Source organism: Sesamum indicum, linkage group LG4, assembly GCF_026168435.1.
Source record: "Sesamum indicum cultivar Baizhima isolate 11 linkage group LG4, ASM2616843v1, whole genome shotgun sequence".
Classification (NCBI taxonomy): domain Eukaryota; kingdom Viridiplantae; phylum Streptophyta; class Magnoliopsida; order Lamiales; family Pedaliaceae; genus Sesamum; species Sesamum indicum.
The window spans coordinates 21154130-21178318 of record NC_142660.1 but is presented as its reverse complement, the minus strand read 5'-3'; the positions used below and the strand labels follow the sequence as shown (position 1 = coordinate 21178318).

Here is a 24189-nt window from a genome sequence, read left to right as displayed (position 1 = left end):
CTTTTAGATTATCTTTTTTGAAATGAAAGTACCGAACTTTGTAGAAAAACAAAATAGATTGAGAAGAAAATACTATTTGTATGAGAAAATAAATTAATTAATGTTATACTAATATAATTTTAGTATATCAAAAATTTAAAAACTTTATTAATAAAAATATTTATTAAATAAGAACAAGAATATTTTTATTAATAAAAATATCCATTGTTGACTTTGATATAATAGTTTTTCAGCGATTTTATTATCTTTTCGCTGACGATTATATACCGTATTGTCAATTAGAAAGGAGAAAAAGAAATAAAAGAATTATATATGTGGGCAATAAAATAAATAAAAATAAAATATTATATACTTTTTTTGTCTTTTTAGTTTTATACTTTTACATTTTCGCCTATATTGGATGCAAACAAAATTGGACCAAAAAATGTTTCATATACATTGAGTTTTACTTTTGTTCTATCTCTTCCTCCTATCCAAACACCAAACTGTCTCTTATAAATTCTTTGTACTTTCACTTCTCTAACAAGTATAGAACAAATTAAGGGAATAGATCGATAGAAAACTAAAGTTTTTCTATTCTATTTTCATTTTAGACAGGAATTTAAATTATATAAAGGATTATAACATTCTTTTTCTGTTGATTCTATTTGCCTTACTCATTTTAAAGATTTATTATTTATTGATGAGCTATAGCAGTTGTACCTATTAAAGCGACTAAACGAATTATTGAAATGAGTTCAAATGAAAGAAAAAAATCTGTTGATAAATGAATTCCAATTTGTTGACTATTACTTATCAAATTTTGCTCTAAAATCTGATATGATTTTGTAGTTCAAAAGATCCCATACCAGACGTATCTAGAATAGTAGTAATCAGTGAAATTAAAAAAATTTGTACAAACGATCGAAGTAACTCCATTCCCAACTATGCTAGTTTCATTTTTCACCTTGATCAAATATAATCTAAGTCAAGATGATGACATGAGTATCATAAATTATTTTTGGAGATCCGTTAATTACAGTGGTTGTATAATTCAGCTATTTACTGCAACACAACTTATTCTCGTAATTATAACTTAAACATGAGGAGCGGACTGTATATAAAACTTATCCAATAATGTCGTTGACAAAAGTACTGTATTTAAAAATGATATGAAGGACTGATGAAACAAAATTAAATGATGTAAAGTCCGAATTGAGCATATGTATAGTTGACGGACTGTACAGCTGAAATTATAATTTTGAATAACAATCATTGGTCCATTTGCGTTTCCGTGTCCGTGTCCGTGTCCGTGTGCCTGTGTGGCTGTCTGCCTCTTCCCTGTGTATAATAAGTATATAAGTAACAGTAAAGTAATAACAGTGAGTTGTGTATTATTTTTGTATGATAGGGTTCATTAGCTGGAGCTGGACCCTCCCCCTTTTAGTTTTGGCCAATGGGCGGTGGGTTTTGAAAATGAACGCAAGATATCAACATTTCATTTTATTATTATTATTATATCTCTTCACTCCTTCAATTATTATTAATTTTTTATATATTGCAATCTTATCCTCTCAACTCTTTTGAGCTCCAAGAAGAGCATAGAGAACTTAAAAAGCAGGAGCGCTGAGCTGAGCTACCCCTAAAAAGAAAACTGTATAAAAAGTTTAAGTCGCACAATCCAGTCCCTGGGGCTGATCCCCACCCCTCCTCTCTCCCTCATGGCCCTCCCGATCTTTCTAAATAATTGTAGGTTTATTATTATTATTATTCATATCTGCCACCCAATTCTTCTCCTCTTCCTCTTCCTTCACTCCCTTTCCTGCTACTCTCCATTACTACTCTTCAACAAGACTGAATATTACGAAAGTTGCATCTTTCTTTTATAATTCAAGCACCCCTGCTCTGCTCAGCCCATCAACAACAACATACAACACAAGTAAGATAGAGGCGATTGAGTTGTTCTAGGATTACTGACAAGTTTGGATCGACTGTTGATGGCATCGGTATTTTTGTACCATGTAGTTGGGGATCTGACAGTGGGGAAGCCTGAGCTCTCGGAGTTTGCTGAGACTGAGACAGTTGAAGCTGCCATTCGGGCCATCGCGGATTCCTCCGAAGGAGGGATTCCCGTCTGGAAGAATAGATCCCAAAAGAGTGTGATGGAGAATGCTGAAACCAGACAGCAGAGGTTCGTGGGCATACTCAATGCGCTGGATGTTGTGGCATTCTTGGCCAGAGAGGATTCTTTGGCTGATCAGAATAAAGCCATCAATACCCCTGTTTCCGAGGTCGTTGTTCCAAATAATTCGGCCCTTAAGGTCGTTGACCCTGGCACAAGGTTGGCAGCCACTCCCTTATAGCTATCTTTAACTTCCTGTTAGTTTTTGCTTGCCTTATGCATTCATCTTTATTCTCAAGTACATAATCTAAGTGAAAGCTTAGGGAATTAAGCATGTAGCTGAGATCTCATAGGCATTACTGCTAAAGGCCTGAAAGCTGTGAAATGTCTATTCCAAATGGGATCATGAGATGCCGTTCATTTGTCATTGATATTAACATTTCGTTTTATTACATCATTATATGCACATAACTTACAAGCGAACTGGCTAGTGGCATCACATTTCAACTCTGTTTTCACAATGTCCTATGGTGTATTCAAAAGAATCATGTACTATGCTCTCACAGTACTGACTACTGAATCATATGATTCTTACTTCATTGGGAAAGTTCAGTTTCTCAGTCTAGAACTTAATAAGACTCCCAAGGTTTTCTGTAATGCTAAGATTACCTGAGCTACCAATGATTGTGCCAATTAATGATGGGCATAAAATCCAGTAGCCCTACAAATACATTTTTGCTATTTATTTTGCTACACATGAAAATATGGCATTAGTCTCGATTGGTGGAAACATTATTGCAAAAGGTTCCAAGGCATTCGTTTTCCTAATCACAGTGTTCTAACCAGTTTCTAGTAAAACTCTATGTTTCTTGGATGCTAAGAATACTTACAGAATGCTGTGAACTATTGTTTTCTATGCAGTGTCTGCAGTGATTCCTTCTGACTAATAGATAAGGAAATCCAATATCATAAAAAGTACATGCACAGCATCAAACAAAATATTGCTAGCAGAGAGATACTATATGTATCCATCACCAGAAACCTTGTCCTTGGAGCTCCCAAGATGAAGCCTTTGTAAATTAGAGTCATATTAGCAGTTCTTGTTACCCTTTAATCTATTTTTCTTTTCTTTTCTTCTTTAGCTGAAGGAAAATAAAGAAATGAGTACTTCGGTTCTGGATATCTCGTTTGATGCTTTTGGATACAGAGTAAATGTAAGTCCTTGACTGGCCAGTGACTGGTCGCAAAAGGCAAACTTAAGTTGGTGGGAGTTGAGGCTAGTAACTTGGAGGGTGGTTATGTAGAAATGAAACCAAAACACTTACAGGTGACCTGAAAGTGCCTTATATACTGTGTACCAAATAAGCACGTATAAGTGTGCGCAAGTTATCCTTTCTTAAACAGCAAATGCAGTGATGCGGATGGTCTATAGTGTGTTCTTTTCTTTCTTGAGTAATTATACCACTAACTAATAGAACCCTTCTTATCCTGATTTCACATATCTTGTTTGTTCTCACATGAGAAACAATGTTGGGAAAGAAAAAAAAAACACACAAAAGCTTCTTCTCTAGTCAAACTTCAGTACTCATTCGACAATGAGAGTTCACTTGTCTTGGGTTGGACAATGAACCAATCACATGAATATGTGAAATCACTTACCATGCACATGTTGGTAGATCAGGTTTCTGGTGGAAGTTCTGGGATATATATACATAGTTGCTCTTATGTATTCATAAAGTCGCATATTGCCTCAAGCTTTTTATATGCTAAATATGGAATGATTACTTAACAATTGGGATAACATGTGTATATTGATAACATGGGATGCAGCAGACTTGTGGAACTAAATCTCATGCGTGGTTAATGTATCGTCTAAACTTGCATGTGACCTCAGTGCATGAAAGATTGTTATACAGATGGCATGCATGACACTGACTATATTTTAAGATGCTTTGTCCTCACCTTTGTGAAATTAAGGAAAGTGGGGAAGGATTTCTGTGGCCGTTGACATTTTCCATGCTGGACTAACTCTGTTGTTTAAATATCTTCCTGTTGCTACATGGGACCTTAAGGTCTTTGAACTTTATCCTTGATCGTGTCACTATGGAATTATTAGCTGCCTGCAATTCTGATCTTTGTGATTTTGTTTCTTGATATGGTTTGTTGTAGTTTCTATTTGCTTGAACTTTTCAAAAGAACACACAGGTAACAAGAAATGGTACAGTATATTTGTACAAATTAAGGAAAGTAGGGAAGGATTTCTATGGCTGTTGACATTTACCATGCTGGACTAACTCTGTTGTTTAAATATCTTCCTGTTGCTACATGGGACCTTAAGGTCTTTGAACGTTATCCTTGATCGTGACTATGGAATTATTAGCTGCGTGCATTCTGATCTTTGAGATTCTTTTTTTGATATGGTATGTTGTAGTTTCTATTTGCTTGAACTTTTCAAAAGAACACACAGGTAATAAGAAATAGTACAGTGTATTTGTCTTGAGGGTTAATTACACTCACCTTCCATCTGCGATAGCTAAATTACCAACTCTGTCCTACTTTCTTTCATGATATTATTCTGATTTTATGAAACTTCTTCTCTTGTTTGGTCAGAAAATAATGATATTAGCAAAATGATTTAGTTAACTTTTTCCCTTAGCAGAACTATCCTTGCAATTTGCTAATATACTCTTAGTAAGATTTGATACATAAAAAGAAGCAAAATCCGTTGAAAATTGTTCTAGAAATGGAGCCTTTATGTTGAAAATTTTAGTAGTGTACTTGTCTGATGTGAAAAGATTAGCATTTGAGTTTGTTTTCGGGCCTACCTAATATATATGGTAGTGGTAGATGAGCAATCCTTGTTCAATGTATGAAGAAAAAGGACTCCTCAAGGACATTTTGTTTCTGTAGGATTTAATTTACAGGAAAAAAGGTTCCTTTGAGAAATTACTACACTTAATTTTGTTAGAGTAATAATTAACGTCCCTTCTTTCCCAATTGTCTCACTGTGAAAAAGGGAGAGGAAGGGTTGGTATTGAGCTGTTTCAGAAGGAAGTTGGGTGTAATTATCCTCTAGCTTGACCCAAGACCAGGTTCTCTATCACGAACAGTGTAATGATTAGCTAAAAAACGTTGGTTGCTATGTTCAAGTGCTATTATCGTAAACTGACTTCTCATGATTTTATGGTAGAGTGAGAAATGATGGGGACAAATTAAATTGTTTTTAATCTATTCATGTCAAATTCTTCATACTGAAGTTTAGATATTGTTGCGGCAAATTCCTTCTAGGACTTTCTGTACTAACATTAAATTCCGTAATCCTGTAAGCAAGATTGATAGATGCTTTGGAGCTGATGAAACAAGGTGTCAAGCGGGTTCTTGTTCCTAAGAGTTTGGTTTGGAGAGGAATGAGCAAGCGCTTTTCAATTCTTTATAATGGAAAGTGGCTAAAAAATGTTGACTCCTCTGGAGGCAATAGCACGAAAGCTACTGCTAATGCTAATCGGCCATCGTCATCTTCCACTTCTTCCATCCAGGACAAATTTTGCTGTCTGTCAAGAGAAGATGTCCTTCGGTTTCTTATTGGTTGCCTTGGTGCTTTGGCCCCTATACCGCTTTCTTCTATTGCCTCCTTGGGTGCCATCAATCCGAACTATTGTTGCATCGATGCTTCCTGCCCAGCCGTTGATGTCACCAAAAAGCGCCCCCAGGATCCATGTGCGGTTGCTGTTGTTGAGTCAACTTCAGATGGCCAGTATAAGATCGTAGGTGAAATATCATCGGCGAAGCTACGGAAGTGTGATTACTTGGGTGCTGCATGGGCTCTGGCTAATTTATCAGCTGGACAGTTTGTTATGGGGGTTGAAGACAACATGACTGCAAGATCATTTCCTGATATTGCGCTTGATGAAGTGGTTGGAGAGGCCAATTTGGCTAATGGTGGAGGGCCAACTAGGGCTAGAAAATTCAGTAGTAGAAGTATTGGGTTCTTTGGAAATCCAGCAAATCCAAATTTTGGAGTTGCTAGAAGCATGTATCGCGGTAGAAGCGCCCCCTTGACCTGTAAAGTCACAAGTTCACTGGCTGCTGTCATGGCACAGATGCTGTCACACCGGGCAACCCACGTGTGGGTAACTGAGGCCGAGAAAGATGACAATTTAGTTGGTGTTGTAGGATATGCTGATATCTTAGCGGCAGTGACCAGGCAACCTGGGGCAGCCATTTCTGAAAGCCACTCATCCTGAGCAGCATCTTTTTGTTTGTTTTCGCCTTACTTTTGTAAATTTGAAATATATGTTGCAATAAGCATGTGTGTGTCGTATACTTTGGTTGAGCAGAATTTTGGCATACTGGTCTTTTGAGTCCCTGGTATCGTATGATTTGATTTGTTTGTGGAAGGTGGAAAAAGATGTGCATGGCATGCAAGTAAGTTTTGAGTCAGACGTAAGTGTAGCATTTGCCGTCAATTTGGGAAAAGAAAACAAGTTTGGAGGCAGGAAAGCATTATATTATGCGAAAATGAGAAGGAAGAGCATAATATTTGATTTGTAAATTGGTGGAAGAAGAATATATTTGAGAATGTAGAGGAGACATATACTATAGACAAAAATATTTGGGGTTCCACGGAGAGGGAGAATAAAAATATACTACCAGCTAACACCGCATTGGCATAGTTGTATTATTAATATTCTGTGGACAAAAATAAATGATGGATGAGAAGAGAATGTTGTGAAGAAACAGAGTAAAAGTAGAAATTGGTGAAGAGCAGGAAGGGTAGGTACGTAAGAGACGAGTCATGTCATCTTCTTCAGTCAAAACAAACACCACTCATTAGGAATATAACATTCTAGCGGATGATAGGTTTTCACATATCTGCAGAATAGATCCTGGAAAAGATAACTCGGACATATGTATATATAGATAGATAGATATATCATTCATTATTGTGGCAGGGAACTTATTCCTTTATTGCTATCATCTATCTCAACAATTCTAAAATAGTACCTACTCTCCTATTTCAAGTTGCTTTACATTTTTACTTTTGCGTGCCTCTAATAATAATGATAATACTGTGAGATGCATTTAGTAAAAAAATTGAAACAGATGGAGCTTATCTTGTGACTTTGTGATCCATCAACATCTTTTAGTTCATTCATATATTAATTCTTGCAAAACTCGTGATCTTAGTTATATATTATTCTTGCACTAAAAAATACTTTGATTGATGGACTTGATATATTTTTTTTGAGGTTGGATGGAATATCTTGGCGCGTGCATGAATATATAATATATTGACCAAAAGAGGGATATATATATAGAGTTAATGAGTAATGTACTTAATTGTTGAAATCGAATTCAAACCTATATATATTTTTGAGGACAGGAACTTTTATAATTATGTAGGTATAATTATATGTAATTTATTGAGTGAGGTAAGGGCATGCATGCAGGTATAGTGCAAGGGGGAATATATATATATATATGTGTATATGATGGAAGAAAATCCTGATTCCATATTCTGACACATTTAATTTCTAACCACAAAAATCAATCCCAGTGGACCCTGAAAGTTGCATGACCCTTTACTCCATTCATCACGCACAAATTTGCCTTCACCACATATATACAATTGCGTGTTCAGCTGCCCCCATCCATAACCTTAATTCAATGTAATTGCTATTAATTTACCTCATCAATCAATATGGAATATTAAGTTCAATTTGTTGCTGATCTAATGTACATCTCTACATGATCGATCATATGCATATATGCCTATAAATATATATATAAATCAGATAATGATACATATATTATATGCCTGCAGAGAGAGAAAGAGTGAGAGAGAGAGAGAGAGCATTATATATATATATATATATACATATATGCAAGTGTGCTTTTGATAAAATTATAATTAATCGAGGAGGAGGCATTCTTGAAAAATGATTGGATGGGAAGATGTATACAAGGTATTGGTGGGCATTGCACCACTGTACGTGGCTCTGATATTAGGTTACTGTTCGGTGAAATGGTGGCGCATGTTCACTCCCGACCAGTGCGAAGCCATAAACCGCTTAGTCTGCTACTTCACTTATCCATTGTTCGTGTTCGAGTTCACAGCCAGCGTTGATCCTTTCAAGATGAACTATTTATTCATGGCTGCCGACGCCATATCCAAACTCATCATTGTAACAGCACTGGCTTGCTGGGCTAAGTGCAGCAGCAAGGGGAGCTATTGCTGGTCCATAACCAGCTTCTCTCTTTCCACGCTCACCAGTTCTCTGGTGGTGGGTGTGCCCCTCTTGAAGTCCATGTACGGTCCAATGGCTGTGGATCTTGTGGTTCAGTCATCCGTCTTTCAAGCACTTGTCTGGCTCAGCATCCTCTTGTTCGTCTTGGAACTCAGGCGAACAAGGAACCAATTACATTGTTTTGATGATGATGATCATCATCATGATAATAATATTATTATTATTCATGATCAGACCACTGATGTTCATGTTGTTGCTGCTGCTACTACTACCACTACTGATGAGGGTAATAATTTGGAAAACCAGCTGAGTAACGATATTAATAATAATAATATTTGTGACTCAAAGTCAACGACGTCCACCAGTAGCAACCGGCAGCCATCTTTCTGGAGTTTGATGAAAAGGGTGTGGCTCAAACTGGCCAAGAATCCAAACTCCTATGCCTGTATAATTGGAATCGCATGGGCATTTTTATCCAACAGGTACGTACATACGTAACGTATAGATTAATTTTATAATGTATATGATTGATAGTACTAATTACTATACATATGTATATATTCTTATTGTGGCAGCTGAATGATGCATGTATATATATATATATGTAATTATGTGATCTTTTTAATGAATTAATATATGTATAGGTGGAATTTTAAGATGCCAAACATAATGGAAGGATCAATCCTGATCATGTCAAGAGCTGGTACTGGGACTGCTATGTTTAGCATGGGTACGTATCGTACTACGTGAGATCATCACATGATTCATATATATATATATGAATAATAAGTCATGATGGATGATCAAACAATATTAATATTCATCATGTTGCATGCATGTAGGATTGTTCATGGCGTTGCAAGAGAAAGTGATCGCTTGTGGAGCAAGTCTAACTGTATTTGGGATGGCCTTAAGATTTATAGCTGGGCCGCTGGCCATGGCTTTAGGTTCAGTTGCTGTAGGTTTGCATGGGGACGTCTTGCGTGTAGCTATCATCCAGGCAGCATTACCACAATCCATCACATCCTTTATCTTTGCAAAAGAATATGGATTGCATGCAGAGGTTCTCAGCACTGCGTCAGTACTACTACTAGCTAATTCATTTCTTCTATTTATTTAATTTAATTTATACATAGGTGCATGCAAGTACGTACATATACACACACATATATATAGTTTTAATTATTAGTAATAATTAATTAATTTGTTGTTTTGTGCATGCATGCAGGGTTATCTTCGGCATGATTGTGTCTCTTCCAGTATTGATCGGTTATTATGCGCTTCTGGAATTTGTACACTGACCGCGCCTGCCCGCCCCTTCTTTACATACACTACACAACTACCCAAACTGGTCATAACTTAGAGATCTCATCAACGTACTTCATTTGAAGTGTGTGTATATATATATATATATATATATATATGAATTTCTGGTGATGATATATAATAACTTAGTTTTGAATTAATAATTAATAAGAATCTTCACAAGTATTTTTACCATCAAAGAGATACATATCATGAGTTTATATATACTTATAGAGTGACATCCGGTCTATCTATGGACTTATTTGTAATTACAATGTCCGTTTACGTACGCACATACCTTAATTAATTACAGCTGAATATATTTATATATATAGAAAAATATACACTGCAAAAAGCCGTTTATGCGATTTGATATTGATAAAAAAATTATAGAATTCTGACGGGTCCATTTTTTGTGACGGGAAAAGACCTGTCATAATAGGTAGTGTCGGAAAATATTTGCGACATGAAAGGAAAAGGCGTAATTATATTTGCACCCCCTGATCTATAATCTATATACACACATAACCTCTATCTTTTACATAATTATGAAATATCTCTGACAACCAAAAATAGGACTAGTTTGTGTAATGATGCTAATATTTTTAGGGAGTGTGTATGTGATTTTTTAAAAAAGTAAGGGATGGTTTGTGTAAATAATAATATGGTGGGTGTATGTATAATTATCTAAAAGATAGGGGTAATTTGTGTAAACAGATCATATATCAAGGGGTGCGATGTATGTAATTCTAGCACCAGTCCGACAAAGCTTGGACTTTTGACGATTGACTTAGACTTTCCAATAAAGAACTTGAGAAACGGAACCTGCAAAATAACGTGCTAGTGCTCCAACGTTCAAATTAGTATCGAATTTAAGAAATAATAAGTTTAAATGATAGAGCGTAATAAAGGATCGAAGTATAACGACTGAATGTGAAAGTGGAATTCATATTCAAAAGCGCAGAAAAAATATAGCAAAATAATTGTCAAAGTTTCAGTTCAGAAGGTGTCCTCCCGCCTGGGGGATCAAACCTCTATTTATAGAGAAGTGTTCCTCTTCATCAAGGAATTGTATGTGCGCCCTATATCTAGGGTAAAGTGGATAGATTAAGATAAGCTATGATTAGTCCTTATCTTCAATTAGTCTCGCAATTAAAGTTTTCATTCAAACTGAGGAGGACTCTTGGTCTGTAGGGAGTCTGGCTGGCTAAAGAGTTCGAATTCTTGAGGGAATGTCCCTCAACATGCGTTTTGTTGGCGAAACCTTCCTGAACGATGATTCCTTAGAGGCTTGGAGGGTGTCTTCTTTAGATATCCCTGCTGTTTTTTAGATGAAGTCGGCTAAAGCCTGAGCCTTGATGGTAATCTAGGGTAGGTAAGAGATATCATAATCACTTAGTTCTACAACCCATTTTACCAGTCGCACGGATGTATCTGGCTTACCCAGTGTTTGCTTCAGAGGTAGATTAGTTTTTACTCCAATTGGATGCGAGAGAAAATAAGGGCGTAATCTTCTAGCAATGAAGTCAAGCTCGAGGGCCATTTTATCAGTGAGGGTATATTGGTTATGCTCCATTGAGTACTTTGCTGACATAATAAATCAACATCTATTTTCCAGTATCTTCACGAATGAGGATGGAGCTGATAGCTTGGGGGGTGGTCGATAAATACACATAAAGGGTATCCCCTAGAGATGGTTTCACCAGTAGAGGAAGTCTCGTAAATATCATTTGAGCTCTTCAAAGGATTGTTGATATGAATGATCCTACTCAAAAAATTCTTCGCTTTCCACAGGACTTTGAAAAAGGGTAGGCTTTCTCTGCCGACTTGGAGATAAAATGGTTGGGTGCTGCCCTCTCCCAGTTAGTCTTTGTACTTCATTAATGTTGGAGGGTGTCTTCATGTCCAGAATGGGTTTAATCTTGAGGAGGTTAGCCTCGATCCCTCTTTGGGTTACCAGAAATCCTAGAAAGTGTCACCCTTTCACTCCAAAGGCACATTTTTCTCGGATTGACCTTTAGTCGATAGTTCCTCAAAACAGATAATGTTTTTTCTAAGTCTGCAATATTGTCTTTGGTCTCCTTTCTTTACTAGCATATCGTCCTCGTATGCTTCGACATTCTTTTCAATTTGTGGGCGAAAAATTTTATTTACCAAACATTTGTAGGTGGCCCCTGTGTTCTACAAACTAAATAACATGGATACATAACAGAATGTTTTAGTGGACGTTATGAAACTAACTGTTTTGCGATCTTCTAGGGCCAGCATTATTTGGTGATACCCTTGAGATGCATCCATTATACTTAGCAAACTACATCCTGAAGTGGAACTCACCAGTTGATCAATACGAGGTAAGGGATAAAAAACCTTAGGGTTTGCCTTGTTGAGGTCGTTGAAATCAATACACATCCTCCAATGTCCTCCTGGCTTGGGTACTAATACGACATTGGGTAGCCACTCGGAGAACTCTATTTCTTCGATGTGTCCTATCGTCAATAATTTGTCGACTTCAGCCTGGATTATTTTATTTTTTTCAGGCCCAAAATGCCTCTTCTTTTGCTGTATTGGTTTAACGTTGGGAGCTATATTAAGATGTTGTTTTACGACGTTAGGGTCAATCCCTTCTATATCTTGTGGGATCCATGCAAAGTTATCTACATTGTGAGAGGTGCTCCTGAGGACTGGTCGTCCCATAATATCCAGCGATAGTCGAGGTATGGCAATTTGCTGAAAATTCGTCTGTCATCACTGCTTCCGTGGAGGGAACACCTTGCTGCTCATCTTCCAAGGCCCCTGTAATCTGGTGTTGAACATCTTGGGGACCTTTCTGGAAGCATTCCAATTGTGCCAGCCATTGTTGGGGGAACTCCTGGAGAACCGCTGGAGAGGGTCTCTATATCTCAATCAATTGGGTACTGGATAAGAGGGTGTTTCCTTCAACTAGGCCTCCTTCTATTCCTTTTTTAAGGATACCTACTTCCATCAAGGGAGCTAGGCAGGCAGGCACAAACACTGCCATCTACTCTTGGATTGTTGTCGCGATCACCTGCTGGATAACGCCTAACAAAGTGGAAGAGATTTCACTTAAGGTGGTGTCTGAAGAGGTACTTCATCTTGGAGGATAACTATAGGGTGCACCACTATTGGGGGTGGCATTGGAGCAGGAAGAGCTGGGCGGATTCTCCACTAATTGGAGTCAGAGAAGTTGTTGCAATGACCTGCAGAGGCTGATTGTTGCTAGGTGTTTGCACGGCTTTTTGCTTGATTGTGGGATTGCTGAGGGTTTCCATAGTAACTCATGTCTTCAACTCAAAAAGTTATCCACAGACTGCGCCACTTGATGTGTGCGATTTTACCACTGGTCCAACAAGCTTGGAATTTTGACGATGAATTTGGATTTTCCAATAATGAACTTGAAAAACGAAACCTGCAAACCAACACGTTAACACTCTGAAGCTCAAGTTATTATCGAATTTAAGAAATAATATGTTTAAATGATAGAGCGTACTAAAGGATCGAAGTATAATGACTGAATGTAAAAGTGGAATTCGTATTCAAAAGCGCATAAAAAATACAGCAAAATAATAACCAAAGTTTCAGTTCAGAAGGTGTCCCCCCGCCTGGGGGATCAAACCTCTATTTATAAAGAAGTGTCCCACTTCATCAAGGAATTATACGTGCAGCCTATTTCTGGGGTAAAGTGGATAGAAACAGTTAAGATAAGACATGAATCATCCTTATCTTCAATTAATCTCGCAATTAATGTTTTCATTCAGGTGAGAAAGAGAGTTCTTGACTGTGGAGGATTTCTGGTCTGTAGGGAGTCTGGCTGACTCAAGAGTCCGAGTTCTTGGGGGGAATGTCCCTCAACACGCACCCTCTACGCTGGATAAAGGGTATACCTGGGGGGGACCAGATACATGCCACGTGTGCTCTGGAAAGGTGTGTCGACATAGGTTCTAGGCCGGTTATTGCTAGTTGGGCTATGTTGTTGGGCTACATTGAGTGCACATCTCCTTCATGGGCTACTATATTCATTTGTGGGGGCTCTAGGCCTTGTTACTTATTGTTGACCCAAGTCTCCTTGGGCCATATACATCAGGGTGTAAAAGTAATTATCTCAAGAAAAAATTATCAAAAAATTAGAAACGATGTTAATATGTCCTTTGCAAAATTTGTTCACTCGAACGATTATAACTTTTGTGGTTTGCAAGGGATAAACAAATTCTTTATATAACATGTTTGGGATGATAAACAACTTTAGAAGTTGAATTCAATTTTTTTCCCCTTATACTTGAGATTGTTTTGCTTTTTTCTGGCGGCAAGGCCGAGGTACAACACATCGGCCAACTTTGAAACTGGGTTCGTGGCAACGGCAAATTGTTTTGAACATGATTGATAAAAAACGAAACGAGAAAAGTAAGTTTGCATTTGGGAAAGCCATTGATTTGTCTGTAATTTTTTCCTCAAAAAATAATAGAAACTGATTCTATTTTCCCCCAAAAAACGTCCAATTCTATGGGAAGTCTGGTTCTATTTTCTATTTTCTATTTTTAATTATTCTTTTGGAAAGCTAATTTTTAGAAAGAAAAAAGAAATAAGGCCTAAAAAAATCATATGAAATTGGTAATAGAAAACGAAGTTTTTTTTTTTTTTTTTGAAAAATTTCTAAGGAAAAAGAATTATTTATCTGAAAAAATGTTTAAAAAAAAGATTTGGTTTGCCGGAAAATTGCTTAAAAAAACAAATTTTTGCTAAAAAATTGCTAAAAAAATAGAAAATATTGACATTTGATAATTAATTTTGTCTTATTGAATGCAAAATCGTAAAATGACAAAATTATGAATTTCCCTTGTGGAGAAGAAAGGATGCAATAATATGTTGAATTGTGTGTAGTCTACAAGTGAAGGAAAATAATAGGCAGCATTGCAGAGCAAAAATAAGCTCTATTTTTCTGTATATACTGCAAAACTCACTTATGAAGAAATACAAAGGATATATATATAGTGTGGCATAACCTTCCTTAACAAACTAACAAATATTATTATAAAAAAGAACAAAACGATTATGTTGTATCTATCCTGTATCAAATAAGACTGTAACATAATTGTAGACGACCTCATCATGTGCGACCTCGCGATGTGTGAAAACCAATGTGATCTCAAGACCAGCGACCCGATATTGTACACTATGACCGATTGATGATAACAGAGTGCGCTGAAGCCAGGAAGAAATACGAACATTCCTAAAGCTTTTTCAGAAAAGAAATAACCACACTAATTGAATGACTAAAATAATAAAGCATGTGGGGAGAAGAAAAAAAAAATTCATGAACAAATTACAAAATAAGTCTTGTATGAATATTAAAGTTGAAGCCCAAAATAAGGCCGACAATGTGTCCAAAACATTTATATAACTTGGTATTAAAAATATCATCAGCACTGCAATTGTGCTCTTGCTAAAATCAAATGGTTTCTAAAATTAGAGAACACAAATTCTTTGTACTGTTCTATAAATGGATATAGTTATTACGACCAGATTAACCCATTATTTTTATATTTAGCTTCTAAACTTTTATCATCACCATTTTAAGGCACGGGCCTGCAAAAGAATCTATGATCCTTTTTAATTCTTAAATATCCTAAGGATATTCATGAATCGGGGCAATTGATGGAGAAAAAAATCAACCTATAAGAGAAAATGTTTACATTTCTGAAAATATCCACATTCAAGGAGATAATACATGAAACTAGAAATCGGCCCAAATTTAAAAGGATAATGTGGCGGTTATTAGCCGAATGACTTCAATGAATGAAGCTAAGAAAAGAGTTCAGGTTCAAGAAGACAATGTAACACAATTCAAACCTTTAATTAATACAACAATGAATGACCAATCACTATATAAGCTCTACTTGAAGAAAGTGAAAGGGAGGGAGGAAAAAGGGAAATAAAAATAAATTTATACTAAATTCTAGTATTGTGAGGTTAAATTGCACCCCAATTAATAAAAATTTAAGTAATCTCATTTGCGTACATCATATATATATATAGTTTATACACAAAATGAGCTAGGGTGCAAACAAGCATGGGAATAATTTTTGATTGATTGGTGGAGATGATGAGATATAGGTGATGAGAGAATGTGAATAAATGCCTATATGCTTTAATTTGTTAAACATTTCCACAATAACCATTAATTAATATTCTAATTACTACTGATGCATAAATATATATATATAATATTTGATTGACTGGAGGAGGTAGTACTATTAATGGATGGGCAATATCCAAGCTCAAACCTATTAATAATAATTAATAAGGAAAATTATAGTTATTTCTCATTATATGATATTTGGTATAATTATGAACGTGTCATTATTTAAAAAAATATAAATCTCTTTCAAATTAAAAATAATTATGTAGTTATTAGACAATAAGATAAAAATTATTATTTTACCCTTACTTTTATTTTTTTAAATAAAATAAAATATTTAAAAATATAAAAAAATGAGGTTTGGGGAGGTAAATAGTCCATTGAGAATTAGTTCATAAAAGTATTTTACAAATTTTAAAATGTGTATAAAATTGTAAAATACATAATTCAAAATGTTATTTTAGGCAGTTCACCACAAAAATTAGATGAAAAAAACTTAATGAAATGAGGTCATTGTTAGACGGACGTTCAAATCAAAGGAGTATTTTGTAATTTTTTAAGCAAAAATAAATATTTATACTTTACCAAATTTAAAAAAAAATGATTGTAATTTAGGCTAATTAATATCAAGAATGGGACACAATACTATTTAATTAGACTCGAATCCATCTAACTAATAATATAAATAGTGAATCCAAGTGTTGTTTGGTTACTGGCATGGTGCATGTCTGTGTAGGTAGCCTGCTGTTACTACCTACTCAGCTAAAACCATTAATGATTAATTAATATATATACATGTATGTGCGTGTGTGTGTTGGGTGACATATTCAGACACACATGCATATATATATATAGAATCCATTTGCAATGAATTGCACTATAATTAAATAAACTTGCTTAGTGGTCGCATTGACTAATCTAACAACCTTTTCAAATAAAGACGACCTGTATTATATATATGCAAGGGAGGGGGGGGGGGGAGTGCAGTGAGGTGTACGTCATTAACAAGTGGACACCATTAATATTGAAGCATGAACACTAATTAAAGATATATACAAATATGATGTTAAATTTAGCATGAATATTTTGATTCATTATATCCTTTTTACTTTATTAGTTAATATATAAATAGATGGGTGGTGCAGTTAAGCTTTAATAAAGTTTAGTAGGCTTTATCACTTGGTTGGCTCCCATATATCTATATGTATAATATGTGCCCCTGGTTTGTTTTCTTACTTAGCACCTTGTTTTGGAGGCAAAACTATATCATATTATTATTATTCATTAATTAACTACTCTTTTAATTATATATATATATGCTAGCAGTTGTGGCACACAATTTCTGCGTACATATAATAAATAAATTTTTATTTTTTTAAATATATCATACATAATAATAAAATATATAAATCAACATATCACATTTTAAAAAATAAATAAATAAAAACTAACTTAGGGATATTATCTACTAAAAAAAATTGATGTCGTAGAGCCACAAACCATCGTTTGTGAGTGAACAAAAATCTTCTTTTTCTTATATTTGAAAGACATATAGATGGGAAGAAAAAATTGAGTAGGATGGTTGAAAAGTACATAAGGGTTACTTTTGGCTAATTTGAAATATATATTGACGTCGAATTGTAAAGAATCGTTATTTGTGAGTAAAAATAAATTATTTTTATTAGTATATATATATATATATACATAATGCATGTATATATGTAGGAATTCCATACACACACATATACATATGTATGTGTGTGTGTGGAAAAAGAAGAAGAAGAAGACGTCATTATTTAATCTATACATATATATAAGGGAGAGCACTTGTTTGATGTTATTCTTATTTTTGGTCATTTTTTCCCCTCATCCACTAACTTCCACATTTCCTCCACTATCTATAAGTGGTAAAATATAATAATAATAATAGTTATTTATTTTTAATGACTATTTTTCTCTGTCTTCTACTCCAGATATTCTCTTTTAAAATAATTTTTTATTATAATTATTTTTATTTTATCTGTAATAAAAAAATTTAATTAAATGTGTGCACAGACATGGAATATGTGATATTGATATGTATTAATTATTGGTGATGAGATGATGTCAAGTAGTAGTAGTGCATATGCTTTCTATGTATTGTTTTGATGAGAATATTCAAATTCGAGTTGCAGGCAATGAAGATGATGTGAGACGACGCAGTTAAAGTAGCAAATTAAAAGAGAGACAAAAGTAAGTGGAAAATCTTATTAAATTTGGAATTCAATTCTTCTTAAGTCGACGATGGACGCAACAGCACATTTAATGCTTGCTCCATTACCCACCTCCACCATACTACTTATTCCATTCTTGATATCATCTTTTCAAAATGAGTAAATTACTTTTTTATGAAAAAAATAGCAATTTATCTTCATATATAATTTTAAAAATGCAACAATTTATCGATCCCTATGTGCTTTTTTAAAATGAACCAATTTACCTCCTTAACTCGAGAGGTAATTAACTTCATTTTAAAAAACACAGTAGGATAAATTGCTATTATTTTTTTATATAGAATAATTTATTCATTTTTAATATCACAAATAGGTAAGTTACATTAAATCCATTCATTTTATGAGATCGGCGTGTAACTTTTAATGAGTAATTAATATTAGCGCATCCATCTCTCATATATATAGAGGGTTAATTGTTATAATGTAATATTAGCGCATCCAACTCAAAGTTGTCTTTACCAAATATTTGGGCCAATACCAAGCCCATTTTCATATAGGTTTTGAAAGCCCTTTGGTATAATTAATTTAGTAGGCAAAGACCTAACTTAATTGACGAAGCATAATAAAAAAAGTCATAAAATCGAGCCTCATCTATATTTGATATTGATCAATTTTAATAATATTTATTGATTAATTATAATATACTAATATTCATAATTAGTATATATTAATTGTTGATAATTAAAATTAAATAATGTATAAACAAGACAATTGATCTTATTTTTCTTTAATAGTAATTGATGTAAATTGGATTCCTCGAGATAGTACTTAATCAAAATTGCAATGGTAATAATATCGAAAAAAATATTTTTTTAGTCTACTAAATATTCTTAATATTAATTTTAGTTTCTGTAAAAAAAATATTTAATTTTAGTCTGACAACTATACTTATTTTTTTTTAAGTTTTACAAATTTTAAAATTGATAAAATTTAGTCCGAATCAGAATGTCGTTGGGCACTGAATCTTCAACAGTTGTTGTGTTTGGGACGATTCATAGAGAACGTTCACACTAAGAGAATGAGGAGCGCCAAATGGTACACAAGACGGACTATTGCATCTTCTGTTTCGTTTAATATACACACGTCACGTGTATAAAAATGACATTATGTATTTTATTAAGAATAATTTTATCTGTGTGGCGTGTGTAATTCAAATACAGTGTAGAATGCTATAAGATTTGCAATAGAAAACCTAATCCCTTATAAGGCGGGCCTCACAAGTTTTAGATTCTCAGGGGTTGTTAAATTTCTTGTTGCGTAGTGGCCGAGTGGTTACCCTCATTAATTATTATTTTTCTTTGAAATTGTAGAGGGGCATTTGAATTTTATATAATTGATGGTTGTTGTACGTGATCTCAATAGAGAGGCCCAATTAATGTAATTACTATTCCCCAACACATCTATAAATTCAGGCAGCCTGCACTGCACCTCTTTCACTTTGCTTGCATGTTTCTTCTTCATCGACCCCTTGAGAGGATTAAGCGTACGTACGTACGTAGATTGCAAAATTAAGGACCATCAGAAGGAAGGGGAATAGTAGTAGTCAATAGGGATCCATTATGATTGGGTGGGGAGATGTGTACAAAGTGGTGGCCTGTATGGCGCCGCTGTACGTGGCACTGGCATTGGGTTATGGGTCAGTGAAATGGTGGCGGATGTTCAAACCTGACCAATGCGACGCCATCAACCGCTTCAATTGCTATTTCATCATCCCTTTCTTCACCTTCCATTTCACCGCCGGTGTCGACCCCTACCACATGAATTATCGATTCCTGGCCGCTGATGTCATAGCTAAAGCAATTGCGGGTTCCGTATTAGCCCTGTGGGCTAATTTGTGCAGAAAAGGGGACTTGTCATGGGCAATAACCTCATTCTCTCTCTCCAGCCTCAACAACACTCTGGTGGTGGGGGTGCCCTTATTAGAGGCCATGTACGGTCCTGTGGGCCAGGATTTGGTGGTCCAATCCTCCGTCCTTCAGTCTCTACTCTGGTTTCCTATTCTCTTATTCCTGCTCCAGTTCTGGCGCACCAGTCGCTTGATTTATAACAATGCTGCTGCTGCTGCTGCTAATACTAATAATTCCACCAACACTAGTATTCATAACTACGGTCCCACCTCCACGCAAAATTGTTCCAATATCGAAATAGTTGTGCAGCAGCAGGGAGCAACGCCAGATGCTACTAATTATAGTGACCATCAGCTACTACAACAGGTGCCCCCCAAAGATCCAAATTACAACAGTAATACTCCTCCTGCTCCTGTTATTAATGTTATTGGTACGACAACAAAGGAGAGTGGAAAATCTGCATCTTCAAATAATCTGGGACCAACCATGAAGAAAGTTTGTGCAAAACTTGGGAAGAATCCCAACTGTTATGCTTGTGCCATTGGCCTCATTTGGGCACTATTAGCAAAGAGGTAGATATGCACTAGTACTAATGAGCCAATATCAATTCTGACTGCATATCTATATATATACACACACACACATACTTGTATTGATAACTTTAGTTCATCATATTTGTTAAATAATAATTGTTTGTTTTAATATTAAATAGGTGGGATTTTGAAATGCCAAGCATAGTGGACGGATCGGTTATGATAATGGCCAAAGCAGGAAGTGGGGTAGCCATGTTCACTATGGGTAAGTAACTGTTTGCTTAGCCAAGCGTACATGATATATATATGTAATGAATTGGAAGTGCATGCAGGTTTATTCATGGCACTACAAGAGAAGGTGATAGCCTGTGGGGTGAGGTTGACCGTATATGGTATGTTTCTGAGGTTCGTGAGCGGACCACTTACTGTGGCTGTTGGCTCTCTGGCTTTGGGACTGCGATCCAATGTCCTCCGAATCGCTGTTATCCAGGTATTCTATCTATATACATGCATAACCTAATTCATAAATCAATATTATACCTCCATCCATATTTCTCCACGAACAACATCATCTATTAATTAATTTTAAATATATCATGATGAATCAATTAATTTGACCATTCAGGCCGCTCTACCACAAGCAATAGCCTCCTTCGTCTTTGCTCAAGAGTATGGCTTACATGCAAACGTGCTCAGCACTGCGTAAGTCCCTAACTCTGTCTTATTTTTGTTATAACATATGAAAAATCTTAATTGTTTCTTTTTCCGTTTTTTTCAGGGTCATTTTCGGCACCATTATATCCCTTCCTCTCTTGATTGCATACTATGTTGTTTTAGATGTCGTCCATTAGCTAGCTATATTGAGATATAGCTAGCTAGTTAGTTAAGAAAAGTCTCTAACCAAATAGGATTAATTAAATATTGGGTTTTGCCAGCTCTAGAACTTTGGTGAAGTATTAACTTGTAATCTCTCAAATATATATACTTGCTAATTAATTGTGCTGGGCAGTGTCAGTGTTTAACTTTGACTCTTCAGTATCACTATATAGACAATTAGTAGTACTTTCATCTCAGGACTTGTCTATTTTGCTGAGGAACTGAAGTGCAGTCAATAAGTCATGTAAAGATTAATAATTGAACGGAGAAATAACATCACACTACTAGCTACATGGTTTCTTTTTATATTAATGCTCACCAATTTGTCAAACTCTACTACAGCAGCATTTTACTATAATTAAACATCTGTGCATGTATCCCAATTTTCTAAATCCCTATATGAAAAACAAACTACTCGTAAGGAATTATGTTAATAATACAGCATACTACCAGGGACCTGAACCACAGTCATTCTGGTTTATTGAAGAAGCATTTCTCTCAGCCATCCAAAACTCCCCTTTCTCTTGCAACCTCATTAGCTCTTCATTTTCATCATCGTCCACATCATCCTCAGAACTGTAATCTTCTAGTTGGAACAAATCATCTAAATCATCTGCAAAGTCGTCATAATATCCATCATCAACTTGATTGTCCAACGGTTGAGTGTTGCTTTTATTGACATCACCATAAATGTTTTCTTTTCTTCTCTCTCTTCTCATCCTCTTCCCTTCTCGTACTAGCTCCATCAGCTCATCTTTTATGGCCGAAATTTCATCCTTCTCCACAAGTACACCCTTATCATTATATCCCTCCACCAGAAAGACAGAATCTCTTTGACCCTTTAAGCTAACATAAAACATCTCAGGGTGCCTCACCAGCATTCCTCTCAGCTTGTTTGGCAATCCAAACTCCTTCCTAAAATGCGTTAAATGGTCCACCAAAGTCCTCTTCTCTATTGTCATCCCTAAAACCTCTCTCACCACGGCACAAGCTCTCTTCTCGGCCTCAATTGACTCTTTCACCAAATCTGTCACGTTAGTATTGTACGGGCAAACATTCGGAAGTTCCCTGAACTTTATGAGATAATCACGATGTTGCCTCTTCAAATTAAGCCCCTTCCTCAGCCGTAGATGTTTGAATTTCAATGGCCTGTCGACTATCAGCCCAACAGATTCATTTTCATCACGTGATGGTAAGATGTTAGCCAAATTTGGATCCCAGTTGACAAGCTCAAGTGCACGTCCATAAGAAGTGTCGACAACCTTAAACTTATCTGGGTGGTCATTGCAAAGGCGCGAGCGGAAGTTAATGGGCAGACCAAGGTCAGGACCCAAATGCACAAGCTTGGACAAGAGAAGCCTGTGATATGGGGAGGCAAGCATTAAAAGTTTCTGTAGTTTTGCAGCCAAAGAGTTAGACATGCATTTCTTAAGATCAGTTTCCTTTCTCGCAAGGGCCTCAGCAGCTGGAGTGAGACGGACACAAAGTTGAGAAAGCGGACCAGAGGCATGGAATGGTGTAGGTGGGGTTGGAATAGTGAAGAGCTCGAAAATGGTGGGATAACGACGGATCATTGATAAGAGAGAGCGTGGTTTGGGTAAAGATAAGTAAGAGCGGCATTTGTAGAGAAGTTGAATGGGCATGAAGTGTTTTGGTTTGGAAAGCAGGAGAGTTTTGAGCTTTTGAACAAAGCGTATCTTGTTTTGTTTCAGCACATGCTTATCCAATCTGGGATCACGGACTAGTTTGTGAGGAGAGGAAGAGCACGTAATTAAAGGTGGGAGGAGGGGCTCGTGTTTTGTGCTGGTTCTGGTGCTGACACAAACTCTAAGGGTAGGCAGAGTGGGGATAAAATGGGATGGAAGGGCAGAAACATGGGATGGAGTAGAGATGAGGTGAGGAAATAGGAGGGCCATTGCTCTCAGTCTGAGTGCTTGGAAGATGGTTGAGTAGGCATTTAATCAAACAGGTGGGGTGCAGAAATAAAAAGGGTTGGGGGAGATGCTCTAATAACAAATAGAAATGGGTTTGAATATCATGATCACCACAGGACAAGAAGAAGGAAAGCAGGAGGGAGCGAGGGAGGGAGGGAAGGAAGAGAGTTTATGGATGAAAAAATTACAAGAAAGGGAGAGAAAGTCAGAGTAATTGCTACTAATCGAGTGATTGCAATGTATTAGAAGCTGTGAAAGAAAGACTCCCTCTATTTCACACTTATAATCCATATATATATATATATATATTAATTGTTGTTTTCTTCTCTTATATACATATATAGCAAAAATTCAACATTTTTATTAAATATGTACATATCAAAACATAACATTATTATGAAGTAGCAGATATTAGTATGGACTCCATCATTTGATCTTAATATTATTTTATTTGCATTATATAAATGCGGTTAAATATTACTTTTCGTCTCTCACTTATACTATTATTTACATTTGGTTTCTTATGTTTGGATTTAATCTGTGACATTTAAAGATTTCATCAAATTCAATTTTTATCGTTAAAATATTCGTTAAAACTAATTAAATATTTTTAAAAAAAATTAAAAATTAAAATGCATTAGAATTGATGGCATTATTACTCCACCACATACATTCCTTAATATATATTTATATAAAATTTATTTTAGTCCCCACATGTGATTAATTTCAAATAATCCTTGTTTTTTCAATTCATTTTAGATTAGTCCCTCCAATGGGTAGTTTTCCTATATCACCAATATAGAACTTTTTTTTCTACATAAAATTATTTTAATTCCTCGCTTTTTATTTTTAATTGCATTTGTTCCCTTGCATATAAAATTTTAAATTTTAAATGGGGGGGGGGGGGGGGCGGGAGGA

General features: G+C 35.5%; 4 protein-coding genes across 5 annotated transcripts; 3 read left to right on the top strand and 1 right to left on the bottom strand.

The window, feature by feature from the left end:
• Positions 1-1577: 1577 nt before the first annotated feature.
• CBSX6 (Cystathionine beta-synthase (CBS) family protein) lies at positions 1578-6498 on the top strand. Of its 2 annotated transcripts, XM_020693268.2 has the most exons (3): positions 1579-1918; positions 2005-2320; positions 5433-6498. In XM_020693268.2, the coding sequence occupies exons 2-3, from the start codon at positions 2142-2144 to the stop codon at positions 6343-6345; spliced, it is 1092 nt and encodes a 363-aa protein (XP_020548927.1). In that variant the 5' UTR covers positions 1579-1918; positions 2005-2141; the 3' UTR covers positions 6346-6498. The 2 variants fall into 2 exon arrangements, with proteins under 2 accessions (XP_011077195.1, XP_020548927.1); XM_011078893.3 differs by having other exon boundaries at positions 1578-2320.
• Positions 6499-7753: 1255 nt separating this feature from the next.
• On the top strand, positions 7754-9905 carry LOC105161257 (auxin efflux carrier component 5). Its single transcript, XM_011078892.3, has 4 exons — positions 7754-8831; positions 8994-9079; positions 9192-9426; positions 9578-9905. Exons 1-4 carry the CDS (start codon positions 8041-8043, stop codon positions 9648-9650), a joined length of 1185 nt encoding a protein of 394 aa, XP_011077194.1. The 5' UTR covers positions 7754-8040; the 3' UTR covers positions 9651-9905.
• A 9539-nt stretch (positions 9906-19444) lies between these two features.
• On the top strand, positions 19445-21529 carry LOC105161255 (auxin efflux carrier component 5). The gene is made up of 5 exons (XM_011078890.3): positions 19445-20500; positions 20641-20726; positions 20794-20951; positions 21087-21163; positions 21240-21529. Exons 1-5 carry the CDS (start codon positions 19641-19643, stop codon positions 21310-21312), a joined length of 1254 nt encoding a protein of 417 aa, XP_011077192.1. The 5' UTR covers positions 19445-19640; the 3' UTR covers positions 21313-21529.
• A 90-nt stretch (positions 21530-21619) lies between these two features.
• EMB1692 (Ubiquitin carboxyl-terminal hydrolase family protein) lies at positions 21620-23681 on the bottom strand. The gene has a single exon (XM_011078891.3). The coding sequence runs from the start codon at positions 23251-23253 to the stop codon at positions 21784-21786; it is 1470 nt and encodes a 489-aa protein (XP_011077193.1). The 5' UTR covers positions 23254-23681; the 3' UTR covers positions 21620-21783.
• Positions 23682-24189: the final 508 nt, after the last annotated feature.

What these genes read in the sequence shown, in the direction of transcription:
- EMB1692 (XM_011078891.3), bottom strand. Translation starts at nt 23,253, where the DNA reads ATGGCCCTCCTATTTCCTCACCTCATCTCTACTCCATCCCATGTTTCT.
- LOC105161257 (XM_011078892.3), top strand. Translation starts at nt 8,041, where the DNA reads ATGATTGGATGGGAAGATGTATACAAGGTATTGGTGGGCATTGCACCA. An exon ending in GACTGCTATGTTTAGCATGG is followed by an intron (nt 9,080 to 9,191) that starts GTACGTATCGTA and finishes GCATGCATGTAG; the next exon opens with GATTGTTCATGGCGTTGCAA. An exon ending in GCAGAGGTTCTCAGCACTGC is followed by an intron (nt 9,427 to 9,577) that starts GTCAGTACTACT and finishes GCATGCATGCAG; the next exon opens with GGTTATCTTCGGCATGATTG.
- LOC105161255 (XM_011078890.3), top strand. Translation starts at nt 19,641, where the DNA reads ATGATTGGGTGGGGAGATGTGTACAAAGTGGTGGCCTGTATGGCGCCG. An exon ending in TCCGAATCGCTGTTATCCAG is followed by an intron (nt 20,952 to 21,086) that starts GTATTCTATCTA and finishes TTGACCATTCAG; the next exon opens with GCCGCTCTACCACAAGCAAT. An exon ending in GCAAACGTGCTCAGCACTGC is followed by an intron (nt 21,164 to 21,239) that starts GTAAGTCCCTAA and finishes CGTTTTTTTCAG; the next exon opens with GGTCATTTTCGGCACCATTA.
- CBSX6 (XM_011078893.3), top strand. Translation starts at nt 1,977, where the DNA reads ATGGCATCGGTATTTTTGTACCATGTAGTTGGGGATCTGACAGTGGGG. An exon ending in GTCGTTGACCCTGGCACAAG is followed by an intron (nt 2,321 to 5,432) that starts GTTGGCAGCCAC and finishes CCTGTAAGCAAG; the next exon opens with ATTGATAGATGCTTTGGAGC.